Raw genomic sequence first — 14,665 nt, forward strand, 5'->3', positions numbered from 1 at the left:
AGTATTACATGCTCCTGATTTTATATATTAATTAATTAATTAGCTAAATGAGCTCCTGGAAAATAAATCACTCACAATCCCTTACATTCTGTGTGTATAACGTTTGTATTTACTTATTTATATTTTTTATACATTTACATATTTTTTGATCACTTATGGAGAAGAAGAATAAAAACTTACTGAAACCACATTGGACAAATGACTTCCAGAAAATACACACTAGCTGAGATTATGCGGTGACTTTTTAGATACTTCTTTCATCCTCATAAATAAAAAAAATCCCTTGAACAATTTTTAAAAATTATAACTGAAAGGAAACCTTCGTTGCCCAAACCTGCATCTAAAAACCTATCTCCCCAACTGCCTAAAAGCCTCATTTCTGGGCTTCCCTGGTGGCGCAGTGGTTGAGAGTCCGCCTGCCGATGCAGGGGACGCGGGTTCGTGCCCCGGTCCGGGAAGATCCCACATGCCACGGAGCGGCTGGGCCCGTGAGCCATGGCCGCTGAGCCTGCGCGTCTGGAGCCTGTGCTCCGCAACGGGAGAGGCCACAACAGTGAGAGGCCCTCGTACCGCAAAAAAAAAAAAAAAAGAAAACCTCATTTCTTTCTAGCTGTTGACAAACAACACATATTAACATAATTGAGATAATTAAGGGCAGTGCCAGGTACTGTTATCCTCCAGGCTTCTGCAGTGCAAAGGCTGCCAATTTCCGCTCCCTCCTAACAGCCTGAGGGCGTGGAGATTAACACCTACAAAGTGTGGTGGCTTGAATATAGATGAGGGGAGAGAGACCGGCTGCTTCCTTTGATTAAAACATTAGAAGAATAATTATTACAATAGTGAAATGGCTTCAGCCTTCTGTTAAGATTGTTTTTTCTCTCCTCCAGTTTACTATGTATCTCTGAAACTTTCTTTTTTCTTTCCTCCATATGGCAAATTACTATCATTGAAAATCTTATGCTTCAAGTTGAGACCGTTTTGTACGGATTGAGTTAGTGGTCCCCAAGACAGGGTAATTTTCACTGTTGCCGAGGAGAGGAAAATATTACTTCTGGAGAGCCAGCAGGCATTTTATTAAACAATTGTACCAGCTGGTAACAAATTATTGCCTTTATTCGAAACTACCATTTGGAAGTCGGATGCATTCATTTCAGTGGGAAGTAAGTGAGGGGACCAGCTAGGGTTCTCGTGTTGGCGGATTCCTTAGCAGGCCAATCTAGACCCAAATCAGGACCAACGTTGAGGCTATTGGCTACTGTTTTTACATCAAGGCTGTGATTGCTTTTAACTTGGAAACTGATTCCACCGTCCCTCTTTTCTCTGTCTAAGGCTCTGGAATACTTAAGGAGGTTTAGAGAAAGGGTAATATACATACTGTGCAGAATCCAAATGCAATATTAATATACTCCTTCTTCAGTTGTGATTTCTACAAAATTATTTCATATACACTACTGCTGCAGCCACTAGGTCCCCTCTGTGGTATGAGATAAGAGACAGCCACCACATTTTTGCAAAGGACAAAGAAATGCTGGCTTTATTTCTAAAGGTCTTGTGATCCAGAACTTGGTTCTGTTCTTGGAAAAAAAAAAGCTTGGCCAAAAGTAGCATGAGCCATGTTATCAGCTAATATCTCCATTCTGTATTTTTAGTGGGCAAATAAAATCTATCAGGACAGTGTAATTTAGAAGGGTGGAGAGAGCTGCATAATTTCCAGGGCAGGGAAAAGAGGACTGTGGTGCATTTTTGGTGGAACTGATCTGTTTTGGCAGTAACTTCCAGCTTCCTTTTTTTCTTTTTTTTTTTCCCCTTTGCATAGTCTCTCTCTCTCTCTTTTTTTTTTTAATGGAAAAGTACAGCACAAGGCCCTGAAAGTTGAGAAGTGATTACTAAGAACACTGCCTATTGCTCTTTTAGTAGAATTTGTTTTCTGCTGCCTTCTTGCTGGATACCTGTTTATTAAAAAAGTTAAGCACCTTCCTGTCAGAAACTTAATTGAATTGGACTTATTCGAATCCTGGGGAAAAAGTGCCTTTTGGTCATTTCATTCCTTCAAAATTTGCCATACCTTTTGACCAAATTGATTAAAACAAGTATGAGTTGGGAACCCAGATAATTTTCTCAACCAAATCATCCTCAGTCCTCCCCTGGAGTCCACCTTCTCCTTGTAGTTTCTCAAGGGACATAGAAATCAACTTTGGGTAAACCAGCACTTTTTTGAAGATGGTGAAAATGAGACAGGATTAGAATATTGTATCAGATTCAATGGGAGCAGGAATAGGGAGGGTCTGCACTGTAGATTCCAGACCCAGGAAGTTAGCCAGACAGAATCCCGTGTCCAAAGCTCTAACTACAGAAGACGTGGTCTCACTGTTAGGAGCAGAGTGAGAGGATGGAACCGAGTTTAGTAGCATCACCTCCATTCTTTCTCTGTGCAACACAAGTCAAGTCCCAGGTGAAAGCTGGTGACCACCTCCAACTCCACTTGATTTGGCAGGCTGGTTGGTCCTGTGAGGAGATGCCTCTCCTCTTCCTCTCTACCTGCAGTCCCTCCTTCTCCCCAAACAATCTCTGCCATGAAACCAAGGCAGATGCTTCTTGCCTCTTCTCCATTCACGGGAGGAGCTGAGATCAGGTCTGTGTGGCAGGGCTTGTAGGAGGTCTTATACTCGTATGAGGAGGTAGAGAATTGTGGAAGGTCAACAGGAATATATATCTGTATGTGTGCACGTGTGCATTTGAAATTTAACTAAAAGTACATGAAAAGATTAAGTGCCTGTATTCATTTCCTGGGGCTGCTGTAACAAATTGTCATGCACTGGGTGGCTTAAACCAACAGAAATTTATTCTCTTACACTTCTGAGGCTAGAAGTCCAAAAGCAAGGGGTCAGCAGGGCTGTGCTCTCTCTGAATGCTATAGGGGAGAATCTGTTCTTTGCCACGTCCAGCCTCTCGTGACTGTTGGCATTCCTTGGCTTGTAGCCACATCACTCTAATCTCTGCCTTCATGTCACCTTTTCCTCTGTGTCTCTATGAAGGATACTTGTCACTGGATTTAGGGCCATAATGATCTCCGCATCTCAAGACACTTAATTACATCTGCAAAGACCTTTTTTCCAATAAGGTCATATTCACAGATTCTGGGAATTAGGAAGTGGGCATATCTTTTGGGGTCTACCATCTAGCCCACTGTAGTCCCCCAAACTGATCACTTGCTCATGGGAAAATGTTTGGAAGCAGGTGCAATATTATAGATTGGTTGATTGATTTGCATAAATGTATTTCTTTCTTTTATATGCCTTAACTTGTTCCAAAAGGTTTTAAGGTAGATGCATAAGATCATACATTGTTTATGAAGATAAATGATTTTTATTCTAGATTTGTATTATTTTTGCAGATACAAGCTATGGTCCGTGGGATTTGCATGCCCTTCTCAGGCCCTTCCAGGCACAAGGAGCGCTCATTCACAAAAGGAGAGAGAGGATATTTCTTCTACTGTCTTGCCCCTGTTCTACCAAGGACCTTGTCATCCCCATTTTGCCAAATCTGGTAAGCTTCTCGCACAAGCTCTTTCAAAGGCAATGATTCTCTACCTTTGTTCAACTGTAGACCCTCATTTACTGTTTGTTGACTCATACTCCTTAAAAGAGGTTAGGAGAGAAATGTCCTCAGCATCCCAGAATACTCCCTGGCGAGTTGGCCAAAGATGAAAAGACAGAGGACGTCAACTGACTAGCATACATTACTTTGGCCTGCACCATGCCATGCAGCCAGCAAACTCCAGTGAGACGTGGCGACCAGCCTGTAAAATGAAAACCATTCTCCCTTCTTCCATGTGCTTCTTGCCCCTATTCCCTGAAGCTCACAAGCCATTACTCTCTGCACATCTTCTCCCACAAAGTGTAGCACTCTTAGAACAGTGAGTCAGGATCCCTCTTAGGGGCCCATCATATTTTAAACTCTACCTCCCACAAATATGCCCTGGTGTGCTGGTCCCTATTCTTGGATTTAGTGATAAATGGTGAGTGAAGCCCTCATTCAGACTTGAGCCTCAGCTGTGGACTCCAGTCCTGGTTTTATAAGAGAAGCCAGCACTGGGGATTTAGGAGAATTTGTGCATTATTATTAAGACTATGCATTTTGATTCTTGTCCTGTGATTTTTCCTTGAGTATCATCCATTCCAGAATCCCGGAGGGAGAAGGGGTATTTACAGTCAGGATTCAGACATTCTTGGATTTCCAGTCACAATGCCTTCATAGTATCATCAAACCCTCTTGCAGAGGACACTCACTTCTTTGATTGGCACAATGAAATATTGTACTGATTATAATTGACATCTGGCACATTAAAAAGGAGTATTTCTTCAGAAACTAGGGGCTATAACCAAACCCCGTACAGCATCTTGGCTAGGGCCTATGCCCTCTACCAAAGAGATTGTGAAGGAAAAGAGGCCCAACCATCAACGTGGATCGTGACCAATCAGATCAGCAATTCCTCCTGAGAAGGAGAAAAAGCAGAAGCAGATATGGTATTGGGCAGGGCAAAATACATTTCCATCCCCACTTCTTTCAGTTACCTTGTTTGTATTGAACTTGGATCTAGGGTATGATGGTCCCTATTTCATTCTGTTAACACTCTGCTGGGTCAGGGTTTGATCAAAATCCACAGCCTTGGGGGGACCTTCAAGATGGCAGAGGAGTAAGATGTAGAGATCACCTTCCTCCCCAGAAATACATCAAAAATACATCTACATGTGAAACAACTCCTACAGAACACCTACTGAACGCTGGCAGAAGACAACTCCCCACGTACCTGGGTAGGGCAAAAGAGGAAAGAAATAACAGAGACAGAAGAATAGGGACAGGACTTGCACCTCGGGAAGGGAGCTGTGAAGGAGGAAAAGATTCCACACACTAGGAAGCCCCTTCACTGGTGGAGACGGGGGGTGGGCAGGGGGAAGCTTCAGAGCCACGGAGGAGAGTGCAGCAACAGGGGTGCAGAGGCAAAGCAGAGATTACTGCACAGAGGATCGGTGCCACCCAGCACTCACCAGCCCTGCTCACCCAAAGGGACGAGTGGGGCTGGGAGCTGAGGCTCGGGCTTCAGAGGTCAGATCCCAGGGAAAGGACTGGAGTTGGCTGCGTGAACACAGCCTGAAGGGGGCTAGTGTGCCACAGCTAGCCGGGAGGGAGTCCGGGAAAAAGTCTGGACCTGCTTAAGAGGCAAGAGACCATTGTTTTGGGGTGCACAAGGAGAGGGGATTCAGAGCACCACCTAAACGAGCTCCAGAGACGGGCACAAGCCACGGATATCAGCGCGGACCCCAGAGATGGGCATGAGACGCTAAGGCTGCTGCTGCCGCCACCAAGAAGTCTGTGTGCGAGCACAGGTCACTATCCACACCTCCCTTCCCAGGAGTCTGTGCAACCCGCCACTGCCAGGGTGCCGGGATCCAGAGACAACTCCCCCGGGAGAACATACGGCATGCCTCAGGCTGTTGCAATGTCACACTGGCCTCTGCCGCCGCAGGCTCGCCCCACATTCCATACCCCTCCTTGCCCCTGGCCGGAGTGAGCCAGAGCCCCCTAATCAGCCGCTACTCTAACCCCGTCCTGTCTGAGCGAAGAACAGACGCCTGAGGGCGACCTACACGCAGAGGCGGGGCCAAATCCAAAGCTGAGCCCCTGGGAGCTGTGCGAACAAAGAAGAGAAAGGGAAATCTCTCCCAGCAGCCTCAGAAGCAGCAGATTAAAGCTCCACAATCAACTTGATGTACCTGCATCTGTGGAATACCTGAATAGAGAATGAATCAACCCAAAATTGAGGCAGTGGACTTTGGGAGCAACTGTAGAATTGGGGTTTGCTGTCTGCGGCTGACTTGTTTATGATTTTTATGTTTATCTTAGTGTAGTTTTTAGAGTTTGTTATCATTGGTGGATTTGTTTATTGGTTTTGTTGCTCTCTTCTTTTATTACTTTTTAAAATATAATTAAAAATTTTTTAATTGTAATTATTATTTTAAAAAAACTATTTTTCTTTCTTTGTTTCTCCCTTTTCTTCTGAGCTGTGTGGCTGACAGTGTCTTGGTGCTCTGGTCGGGTGTCAGGCCTGAGCCTCTGAGGTGAGAGAGCTGAGTTCAGGACGTTGGACCACCAGAGACCTCCCGACCCCACATAATATCATTTGGCGAGAGCTCTCCCAGAGATCTCTGTCTCAAATCTAAGAACCAGCTCCACTCAACAGCCAGCAAGCTACAGTGGTACATACCCTATGCCAGAAAACTAGCAAGACAGGAACACAACCCCACCCACTAGCAGAGAGGCTGCCTAAAATCATAATAAGGCCACAGACACCCCAAAACACACCACCAGATGGGGTCCTGCCCACCAGAAAGACAAGATCCAGCCTCATCCACCAGAACACAGGCACCAGTCCCCTGCACCAGGAGGCCTATACAACCCACTGAACCAACCTTACCCACTGGAGGCAGACACCAAAAACAATGAGAACTACGAACCTGCAGCCTGTGAAACGGAGACCCCAAACACAGTAAGTTAAGCAAAATGAAAGACAGAGGAATATGCAGCAGATGAAGAAGCAAGGTAAAAACGCACCAGAGCAAACAAATGAAGAGGAAATAGGCAGTCTACCTGAAAAAGAATTCAGAGTAATGACAGTAAAGATGATCCAAAATCTTTGGACTAGAATGGTGAAAATACAAGAAACGTTTAAAAAGAACCTAGAAGAATGAAAGAGCAAACAAACAATGATGAACAACACAATAAATGAAATTTAAAATTCTCTAGAAGGAATCAATAGCAGAATAACTGAGGCAGAAGAATGGATAACTGACCTGGAAGATAAAATAGTGGAAATAACTACCACAGAGCAGAATAAAGAAAAAAGAATGAAAAGAATTGAGGACAGTCTCAGAGACCTCTGGGACAACATTGAATGCACCAATGTTCAAATTATAGGGGTCCCAGAAGAAGAGGAGAAAAAGAAAGGCTCTGAGAAAATATTTGAAGAGATTATAGTTGAAAACTTCCCTAACATGGGAAAGAAAAAAGTAAGTCAAGTCCAGGAAACACAGAGTCCCATACAGGGTAAATCCAAGGAGAAACACACCAAGACGCATATTAATCAAACTATCAAAAAATTAAAAACAAAGAAAAAATATTAAAAGCAGCAAGGGAAAAGCAACAAATAACGTACAACGGAATCCCCATAAGTTAACAGCTGACCTTCAGCAGAAACTCTGCCAGCTAGAAGGGAGTGGCAGGACATATTTAAAGTGATGAAAGGGAAAGACCTACAACCAAGATTACTCTACCCAGCAAGGATCTCATTTGGATTCGATGGAGAAATTAAAGCCTTTACAGACAAGCAAAAGTTAAGAGAAATCAGCACCACCAAACCAGCTGTACAACAAATGCTAAAGGAACTTCTCTAGGCAGGAAACACAAGAGAAGGAAAGACCTACAAAAAACAAACCCAAAACAATTAAGAAAATGGTAATAGGAACATACATATCAATAATTACCTTAAATGTAAATGGATTAAATGCTTCAACCAAAAGGCATAGGCTGGCTGAATGGATATGAAAACAAGACCTGTATATATGCTGTCTACAAGAGAAGCACTTCAGACCTAGGGACATATAGAGACTGAAAGTGAGGGGATGGAAAAAGATATTCCATGCTAATGGAAATCAAAAGAAAGCTGGGGTAACAATTCTCATATCAGACAAAATACACTTTAAAATAAAGACTATTACAAGAGACAAAGAACGACACTACACGCTGTCAAGGGATCAATCCAAGAAGAAGGTAAAACAACTTTAAATATTTATGCACCCAACATAGGAGCACCTCAATACATAAGGCAAATACTAACAGCAATAAAAGGGAACTCAAATGTAACACAATACTAGTAGGTTACTTTAACACTCCACTTTCACCAATAGACAGGTCATCGAAAATGAAAATAAATAAGGAAACACAATCTTTAAATGACACATTATACAAGATGGAGTTAATTGATGTTTATAGGATATCCATCCAAAAACAACAGAATACACTTTCTTCTCAAGTGCTCATGGAACATTCTCCAGGATAGATTATATCTTGGGTCACAAATCAAGCCTTGGTAAATTTAAGAAAATTAAAATCGTATCAAGTATCTTTTCTGACCACAATGCTATGAGACTAAATATCAATTACAGGAAAAACACTGTAAAAAATACAAACACATGGAATTAAACAATACACTACTTAATAACCAAGAGATCACTGAAGAACTCAAAGAGGAAATTAAAAAAATACCTAGAAACAAATGACAATGAAAACATGGTGGCCCAAAACCTCTGGGATGCAGCAAAAGCAGTTCTAAGAGGGAAGTTAATAGCAATACAATCCTACCTCAAGAAACAAGAAAAATCTCAAATAAACAACCTAACCTTACACCTAAAGCAATTAGAGAAAGAAGAACAAAAAAACCCAAAGTTAGCAGAGGGGAAGAAATCATAAATATCAGATCAGAAATAAATGAAAAAGAAATGAAGGAAACAAGAGAAAGATCATTAAAACTAAAAGCTGGTTCATTGAAAAGGTAAACAAAATTGATAAACCACTAGCCAGACTCATCAAGAAAACAAGGAGAAGACTCAAATCAACAGAAATAGAAATGAAAAAGGTGAAGTAACAACTGTCACTGCAGAAATACAAAGAATCATGAGGGATTACTACAGGCAATCATATGCCAATAAAGTGGACAACCTGGAAGAAATGGACAAATTCTTAGAAAAACACAACCTTCTGAGACTGAACCAGGAAGAAACAGAAAATATAAACAGACCAATCACAAGCACTGAAGTTGAAACTATGATTAAAAATCTTCCAAGAGGGCTTCCCTGGTGGCACTGTGGTTGAGAGTCCACCTGCCGATGCAGGGGACACGGGTTCGTGCCCCGCTCCGGGAGGATCCCACATGCCGTGGAGCGGCTGGGACCGTGAGCCATGGCCGCTGAGCCAGTGCTTCCAGAGCCTGTGCTCCGCAATGGGAGAGGCCACAGCAGTGAGAGGCCCGCATACCGCAAAAAAAAAAAAAAAATCTTCCAAGAAACAGAATCCCAGGACCAGATGGCTTCTCAGGCAAATTCCATCAAACATTTAGAGAAGAGCTAACACTTATCCTTTTCAAACTCTTCCAAAATATATCAGAGGGAGGAACACTCCCAAACTCATTCTATGAGGCCACCATCACCCTGATACCTAAACCAGACAAAGATGTCACAAAGAAAGAAAACTACAGGCCAATATCACTGATGAACATAGATGCGAAAATCCTCAACAAAATACTCACAAACAGAATCTGACAGCACATTAAAATGATCATAGACCATGATCAAGTGGGGTTTATCTCAGGAATGCAAGGATTCTTCAATATAGGCAAATCAATCAATGTGATATACCATATTAACAAACTGAAGAATAAAAACCATATGATCATCTCAATAGATGCAGAAAAAGCTTTCGGAAAAAATTCAACATACATTTATGATAAAAACTCTTCAGAAAGTAGGCATAGAGGGAACTTACCTCAACATAATAAAGGCCAAATACGACAAACCCACAGCCAACATTGTTCTCAGTGGTGAAAAACTGAAACCATTTCCTCCAAAATCAGGAACAAGACAAGGATGCCCACTCTCACCACTGTTATTGAACATCATTTTGGAAGTTTTAGCCACAGCATTCAGAGAAGTAAAAGAAATAAAAGGAATCCAAAACAGAAAAGAAGTAAAGCTGTCACTGTTTGCAGATGACATGATACTATATATAGAGAATCCTAAAGATGCTACCAGAAAACTACTAGAGCTAGTCAAGAATCTGGTAAAGCAGCAGGATACAAAATTAATGCACAGAAATCTCTTGCATTCTTATACACTAATGATGAAAAATCTGAAAGAGAAATTAAGGAAACACTCCCATTTACCATTGCAGCAAAAAGAATAAAATGCCTAGGAATAAAACTACCGAAGGAGACAAGAGACCTGTATACAGAAAACTATAAGACACTGATGAAAGAAATCAAAGATGCTACAAACAGATGGAGAGATATACCATGTTCTTGGATTGGAAGAATCAACTTTATGAAAATGACTATACTACCCAAAGCAATCTACAGATTCAGTGCAATCCCTGTCAAACTACCAGTGGCATTTTACACAGAACTAGAACAAAAAATTTCCCAATTTGTATGGAAACACAAAAGACCGTGAATAGCCAAAGCAATCTTGAGAAAGGAAAACGGAGCTGGAGGAATCAGGCTCCCTGACTTCAGACTCTACTACAAAGCTACAGTAATCAAGACAGTATGGTACTGGCACAAAAACAGAAATATAGATCAATGAAACAGGATAGAAAGCTCAGAGATAAACCCATGCACATATGGTCACCTTATTTTTGATAAAGGAGACAAGAATATACAGTGGAGCAAAGACAGCCTCTTCAATAAGTGGTGCTGGGAAAACTGGACAGCTACATGTAAAAGAATGAAATCAGAACACTCCCTAACACCATACACAAAAATAAACTCAAGATGGATTAAAGACCTAAATGTCAGGCCAGACACTATAAAACTGTTAGAGGAAAACTTAGGAAGAACACTCTTTGACAAAAATCACAGCAAGATCCTTTTTGACCCACCTCCTAGAGAAATGGAAATAAAGACAAAAATAAACAAATGGGACCTAATGAAACTTAAAAGCTTTTGCACAGCAAACGAAACCATAAACAAGACGAAAAGACAACCCTCAGAATGGGAGAAAATATTTGCAAATGAAGCAACTGACAAAGGATTAACCTCCAAAATATACAAGCAGCTCATGCAGCTCAATATCAAAAAAACAAACAACCCAATCCAGAAATGGGCAGAAGACCTAAATAGACATTTCTCCAAAGAAGATATACAGATTGCCAACAAACACATGAAAGGATGCTCAACATCACTAATCATTAGAGAAATGCAAATCAAAACTACAGTGAGGTATCACCTCACACCAGTCAGAATGGCCATCATCAAAAAATCTACAAAGAATAAATGCTGGAGAGGGTGTGGAGAAAAGGGAACCCTCTTGCACTGTTGGTGGGAATGTAAATTGATACAACCATTATGGAGAACAGTATGGGGGTTCCTTAAAAAACTACAAATAGAACTACCATATGACCCAGCAATCCCACTACTGGGCATATACCCTGGGAAAACCGTAATTCAAAAAGAGTCATGTACCACAATGTTCATTGCAGCACCCTTTCACAAGAGCCAGGACACAGAAGCAACCTAGGTGTCCATCATCGGATGAATGGATAAAGATGTGGCACATATGTACAATGGAATATTACTCAGCCATAAAATGAAACAAAATTGAGGTTTTTGTTTTGAGTTGGATGGACCTAGAGTCTGTCATACAGAGTGAAGTAAGTGAGAAAGAGAAAAACAAATACTGTATGCTAACACATATATATGGAATCTAAAAAAAAAAAAAATGGTTCTGATGAACCTTGGGGCAGGACAGGAATAAAAACATGGACATAGAGAATGGACTTGAGGACACAGGAACGGGGAACGGTAAGCTGGGACGAAATGAGAGAGTGGCACTGACATATATACACTACCAAATGTAAAATAGCTAGCTAGTGGGAAGAAGCTGCATAGCACAGGGAGATCAGCTCAGTGCTTTGTGACCACCTAGAGGGGTGGGGTAGGGAGGGTGGGAGCGAGGCCTGAGGTAGGGGATATGGGGATATATGTATATGTATAGCTGATTCACTTTGTTATAAAGTAGAAACTAACACACCATTGTAAAGCAATTATACTGCAATAAAGATGTTTAAAAAAAAATCCACAGTCTGTCTTAGGTGGGCTGCCATGGGACCTTAACCTGTCTGATAACTCAGTCTTACATTTCTTCTCTGAAATGTCTTCTTCTCTATAGCTTGTATTTATCCTTAGTCAAGGATCTCCTAGACTCTGATCCAAGAAGCATGAGTCCTGAGAGATGTTTTGACAAGAAGAATGAAAGGGGGTCTGGCATCTAATATGTTTGGAAAACTCAGCATGCTATAATCCCCTCTTGGAGATTCATAATAAACATTGAAAGCCTCCTTAACCTTGGTTACTGTGGAGTTTTCAAGCTTAGTTGACTCCAGAAGTCTACTTTCACATAACATCTATTAAGAGCGAGAGACACATTCTGGAAAATACTGGCCTGGTAGAAGATATTTTGGATTTTGAAACAAAAGGCCTGTGTCTGAGTCTCCTCTGTGATTTCCTAACTGTTGGCATCAGATAAGTCACTAGTGACCTCAATTGCATTGAATATAAAATAAGTGTATATAGCACTGTCTTACCTTACGCCTACCAGGGTGGTAAGAAGCAAAGAGGTCTGTGAAAGTATTTTTAAAATTATAATGGCTGTTCAAAAATAGTTATGTATATGTAGATCTAGACCAGCACACTAAATCTGTCCCCCTTCCTGATTTTGTAAGTAAAGTTTTATTGGCACACAGCCATGTTCATTTGCTCACAGGTAGTCTATGGCCGCTGTTACACCAACGGTGGCAGAACTGAGTTCCTAAGACAGAGGCCACATGGCTTACGAAGCCCCAAATGTTTATTATTTGACCCTTTATAGAAAAAGTTCACTGACCGCTGATCTATAATAAAAGAAGTCATTTATATTCAAGGACTTGTTCTGTGTGTGTGGGAAGAGAGATGATACGGCAAAGCCCCAGCCTGGATTCTTGTCTCAGGGAACCCAGGTGGCTCTGACCCCCTCACCAGGTAGATCAGGTGCCAAGGCCACCAGGACTAGCAGGAAGGTGGTGGAATAACTGCACACAGACTTTCTCTAGGTAATAACTTGGGCGATGTACATGCCTGGACACTTAAAGTAGACTGTGGAAGGTTGCCTAGTCTACCCCAAGTAGAAAGAGGGGCCAAAGAGCATGTCGCTCCAGGCCTCTGGAAGGGGCAGAGTGACAGTTTGTCACAAAGGCATTATTGCAAATTGCAACCGAGGACATAGTGTTTCTGTGAGTGTCTAAATTCCTTAGGGACCAGAGACAGGTGTTCGCTTGAAAGTGCACTTCTCAAAGGATTAGCAGAGGCCTGAAATGTCACGGTGACACTGCTTAACATTTCATCCTCAGGTCCCGCCTGGTGTTTTAGGACCCCCAGGTCCCCGCCTCTCAGACTGTTGGAAACACTCAGAGAGATCAGCATTCTGCAAATCCGTCTCAGTGATTTTTCTGGAACTCGGCATCCTGAACTCAGCTGCTTTACGTTCACAGACCAAGAATGCAAGCAGTGAAGCACAGCGACATTCCTGGAGGGAAGAATGCTCTCTGCTTAGTCGGCGGGTGAGTAGCATGATAAGAGCTTTAAGGCCAGGAGCTAGATGATGATCGTATCGCTAAGACCCCTGTTTCTGGTCTCCGCAGTCATGAGCTGCTAACAGCATCTGGCGTCCGTAACTCCCGGTTGCGGAATGCTGGCAGGGCTATTTGTGGAGCCTGTCTCTGAGAGCACGCTTAAGACACCTCATACATCTGCAGCCGTCCTCCCCAGCTCATGTGGGGCGTGTGCCGTGGATCTGTGCATGACGGGGCGGGATGAAACGGGCCGGAGAGTCACCGTGACATTTCAGTGCTCTGTTCATCTTTTGGGAATTGCTCTTGAGAGTGTGTACTTACCTCTAATCCCTCACGATTTTAGAAACTCTAAGAAACAGAGTGACAATCACAGCGTGGGGGCAGACTAGCTGATTATCACTCTGCCTGTTCGCCTCTAGTAGAGTCGTCAACTTCCCTTAGCAGTTTGGAGGCAAATGGACTTTCCTTCTGCTTGGGGTTCACGGCCCTCTACAATCCGGGGACAGTCTCATTCCCCAGGACTTTCTGGCCTCCCACTGCCGGCCAGAGTGTTACTGTCCACAATATTCCACCCTCTCCCTTCTGCTCGCCTCACTCAAGCTCTTCTCTTCACCCCGCCACTCAAGCCCCATCTTCAGGAAGCCTTTCCTGACATCTCTAAGCCCTTTTATCTGAACTCCCTTGGAACGTAAGCTCTATATTGCAGTTTAACATTTAATTAGATCTTGTGATTTAGAGCCCACTTTAAATATGGATGTATTTTTACTCTCCTCTCTCCAGAAAGAAACATCCGCTTCTTGAAGGCAGAGACCATTTATTTCCTCTGACCCTCCCTCCCCACCAGTCTAAAATAGTGGTTCACATATAGCAGTTTGTCAGTAAATGCTGTTGAAAATGAGAATTTTGAAGATAGGTTTGGGGGTCTCTCTGATTACTACATTTAGAAAAAAGAGACAGGTTTCAGAGAGATAGAGCAGCAGCGCCAGCTTCAGAGTGTTAGCCATGTTCATTCTAGGACTCAGATGCACCTGGAAGGCCAAGGGTAGGCCACCAAGACCTATTTGCATTTGATCCAAGGAGTTTCTTAGGAAGGGACTCACCCTTAGGGAAGAGAGAGTAAAGGGTCATGATATTTGGACAAGGCCTGTAGGCCAGTGAGGGACAGAAGAGATGTATTAGTTTCCTGGGGCTGCCATGACAAAGTACCACAAATCGAGTGGTGTTAAACAAC

General features: G+C 42.5%; 1 protein-coding gene across 4 annotated transcripts in view; it reads left to right on the top strand.

Annotated features, from left to right (window-relative positions):
- Positions 1-14,665, top strand: part of CDKAL1 (CDKAL1 threonylcarbamoyladenosine tRNA methylthiotransferase) — an 819,912-nt gene that overhangs the window by 754,273 nt on the left and 50,974 nt on the right. For 3 of the 4 annotated variants that reach the window (XR_013830328.1, XR_013830329.1, XR_013830330.1), the window contains exons 16-17: positions 3,395-3,546; positions 13,213-13,422. Coding sequence is in view for 1 of the 4 variants with exons in the window: in XM_079935369.1 (XP_079791495.1) it covers positions 3,395-3,546; positions 13,213-13,231 (171 nt within the window). In the remaining 3 variants the exon portion in view is untranslated. Of the gene's footprint in view, positions 1-3,394; positions 3,547-13,212; positions 13,583-14,665 lie in introns of those variants that run through there. The other variant, XM_079935369.1, reaches the window with a different exon arrangement.

Source organism: Stenella coeruleoalba (assembly GCF_951394435.1).
Source record: "Stenella coeruleoalba genome assembly, chromosome: 10".
Lineage (NCBI taxonomy): Eukaryota > Metazoa > Chordata > Mammalia > Artiodactyla > Delphinidae > Stenella > Stenella coeruleoalba.